Below are 3,268 nucleotides of genomic sequence, written 5' to 3'. Positions count from 1 at the left end.
CTGATTTGGGAATTATAGATGAGTATGGGAGCATTTTAAAATTTTTTGAAAACTTGAGATTCTCATTTGTATAATTTTACAAACTTGATAATCTAATTAGATTAGTTCCATGATTACCTTAGTTTTGGAGTTAACTGAGATTAAGAGCAGTATTACACGGTGACTATATTTAGTGTAGGCATTGAGTACTTATATCATCTAAATTATTAAAATTTAAATTAATGAATCAAAATTTATAATCTACTTTAAAATTAATAAATAAATAAGTTTATTTAAATCGTTAATTTGAATTTTAACTGTTTAGATAATATAAGCAATCAGTGCTTATAGCCACTGAATCTAAAGTTGGCATATAATATTTTCTCTATTTTAAATTATAAAATACTTTAAAAAAATTTAATATACTAATAAATTTTATTAAATAATACACTCAATAATTTTATTTTTGAAAAACCAAAAGTATAAATATTAAATTGTACTCATTATTTAATATATTAAATAGAGAGATGTAAAAATTAAAGAGAAAGAGAAATTATAGTGTTGAAATAAATTTATTTAATAAACTATTAATCTTTTTAAATATTTTATATTTTAAAATATTAAATTTTTTTAAAATATTTTATAAAAGGGTGGGGACAACGTTACTCCCTCATTGAGTGCTGGTTTGTCCCACGCACTCAAGACGCGCGTGCACTCCATGTGCTCCCCTCCCGATCAAAATATCTTGGCCCCCAAACCCGACGTGTACTAAAAGATCATTGAAAAAACACAAGCCACATGGACCCAACCTCGTGACTCTTTTCTATCATCATGCCCCCTCTCAGATTGGAGCCGAAAATAAGAATTGGGTGGGTCACTACTCACTAAGTCGTCCATCTATGTTCATTTTTATAAAGACACACACTTGAAAAATTAATATCTCTTTTATTAAAAAATATAAAATATTTTTAATTAAATCTCACTTTTAATAAAATAATTATTTATTTTTTAATTAATTCTATCTTTTTATATTTATCTTTATTAAATACCCTATAATAAATATAAAGTTATTATTAATAAGAGCACTTTTGAAAAAAAATAATAATTACACCTCAAAAGACGCAAAATATCTTATATTTTTAACATTTGACTCCTCCAAAAATATATTATATTTTTAAAAGAAGAGAGTAATTTTTAAGAAAAGTATATTTTCAGACCTGTTTTTATTATATTTTTAATTTTTAAGTTAAATTTTAAAATACGCATTTATATTTTGAAGTTAGATTTTTATTATTTTTAAAATTTTTAAATATTATAATTTATATTTTAAAAAACATAAAATATTATAATTAAAATTTTAAATTTTTAAAATTAAAAAAATAATAATAAAAAAGGACTTACGGCTCAACTCTAAACTTTATGAACAAGAGTTAAATTTTAAAAATTAATCAATTTTTTTGTAATAAAAATAATTCATTGTAAATTTACTTAATTGAAGGCTTGAGTTCATACGAAGACAGGTTTTTATGGACTCAAACGCTCCCGTCCCTCTAGCTCTCCTCCCCATAAATGCCACGCTATCCCCAACTTTTGTTACTGTACATGCGTCCTTTCATATATTACTGTGCTCCTTCGTCTCCCGAAAACAAAGCGTCCATTCCCTCGCCTCGCACAACAACGGACTCTGATTCAGTAAACAGTCACTACTCTGAGTCTCTGACAAACCCAACTCTCTCTCTCTGTCTGCGTGCTTGGCTTCAGCTTTAGGTTTTGCTTCGCCGTTAATGGGATGGAGCAGAACGACGTGATTCCACCCTTCGTTATAAAGACTTTCCATATGGTCAGCGATCCCGCCACCGATGCTCTCATCACTTGGGGTCCAGCCAACAATAGCTTCATCGTCGTCGATCCTCTGGATTTCTCCCAGACGATCCTACCTGTATATTTCAAGCACAACAACTTCTCCAGCTTCGTTCGTCAGCTAAACACCTACGTGAGAGCCCTGATCATCCTCCCATCTATTTTTCATTCTTTTCATCAGATTGTTTTTAACTGATTTACAGTTTAATTCAAGAAGTTCCTGCCGATTGATTCTGTTTTTGTTGATTTGTGTGATGGATTAGGGGTTTAGAAAAGTGGATCCAGATCGATGGGAATTCGCGAACGAGTGGTTCCTTCGGGGGCAGAAGCACTTGTTGAAGAATATCGTGAGGAGGAAACAAAGTAGGATCAGTAGCTCTCATGACGAGGTGGACGACGACGCGTTGATGACGGAGATAGCGAGGTTGAAGGAAGAGCAGAAATCGTTGGAGGAAGAGCTTCAAGGGATGAATAAGAGGTTGGAGACAACAGAGAAACGACCCCAACAAATGATGGCGTTTCTGTGCAAAGTCGTGGAGGACCCAGACGTCCTCTCTCGTATTTTGCTAGAGAAGGAGCAGAAGCAACTGACAGAGAAGAAGCGGCGGCTGATGACATCATCGCCGTCGTCTTCGTCCGGTATGGCGTCGGCGGTGAAGACCGAATTTGAGGAAGAGGATGCTGCTTTGGGTGCGATAATATCTTCGCCGTCGCCGGAAACGACTACTGGACTTGAGTTTGGTCGTTATAACAGTCAGGCATCGCCAATGGAGGAAACAATAATCAACGGCCCCGATACAACATCGGGTTGGTGGAGCGAGAGAAACGACACTATAATGGGGAGGCCTCGGATAAATCAATTACAAGCTCATAATTATTGCAACTCTGGGTTAAGCCCGTTGACGGCGGTTGTGGCGGCGAGAATGGATGAGAAAGCGGCGATGTCGATGTCGGCGCGTGAGGGAGAAAGCAACTCGGCGAGCGAGGGGCAAACGAGCTACTATTTTACAGAAATGGCGGTGGAGAGCAGTTCACGGCCAACTTATCCATTTTCGCTGTTGGAAGGTGGCTTCTAGCTCATCGTGTTGGCTTCAGCTTCACAACGATTATCTTTTTAATTTTTTGGGGACAATACACAGTGATTTATCTTTGATTTCGCCATTTGTGCTAAATTCTGATTCTATGTTCTCTTGTTTACTTCTTGATATTTTCATGCGTTTTATCTCCTTGCATAAATCAGTTTTTTTTTTTTTTTTGTTTTTTGGGCCAACCTTTGCATAAATCAGTTTGAGGGAAGGAAAACAAATATATATATTTATATATATAAGCACACCATATCACTCCCTTCATTTTAAATTATAAAATATTTTTAAATAAAATTTTACATATTAATAAATTTTATTAAATATATTTAATAATTTTATATTTT

General features: G+C 34.0%; 1 protein-coding gene across 1 annotated transcript; it reads left to right on the top strand.

The window, feature by feature from the left end:
* Nucleotides 1–1,534: 1,534 nt before the first annotated feature.
* Nucleotides 1,535–3,041, top strand: LOC129293545 (heat stress transcription factor C-1). Its single transcript, XM_054931558.1, has 2 exons — nucleotides 1,535–1,972; nucleotides 2,103–3,041. The coding sequence occupies exons 1-2, from the start codon at nucleotides 1,769–1,771 to the stop codon at nucleotides 2,913–2,915; spliced, it is 1,017 nt and encodes a 338-aa protein (XP_054787533.1). The 5' UTR covers nucleotides 1,535–1,768; the 3' UTR covers nucleotides 2,916–3,041.
* The last annotated feature ends 227 nt before the right edge of the window (nucleotides 3,042–3,268 follow it).

Source organism: Prosopis cineraria, unplaced genomic scaffold, assembly GCF_029017545.1.
Source record: "Prosopis cineraria cultivar Desert tree isolate PC_DT_omini unplaced genomic scaffold, ASM2901754v1 PC14, whole genome shotgun sequence".
Taxonomy (NCBI): Eukaryota; Viridiplantae; Streptophyta; class Magnoliopsida; order Fabales; family Fabaceae; genus Prosopis; species Prosopis cineraria.
Note: the sequence above shows the minus strand (reverse complement) of the source record. Positions and strands in the feature narration are given on the sequence as shown.

Bases quoted from the DNA above. Each gene is read 5' to 3' on its own strand.
- LOC129293545 (XM_054931558.1), top strand. From the start codon at position 1,769: ATGGAGCAGAACGACGTGATTCCACCCTTCGTTATAAAGACTTTCCAT. The intron at 1,973-2,102 runs GTGAGAGCCCTG...GTGATGGATTAG, and splicing joins TTCGTCAGCTAAACACCTAC to GGGTTTAGAAAAGTGGATCC.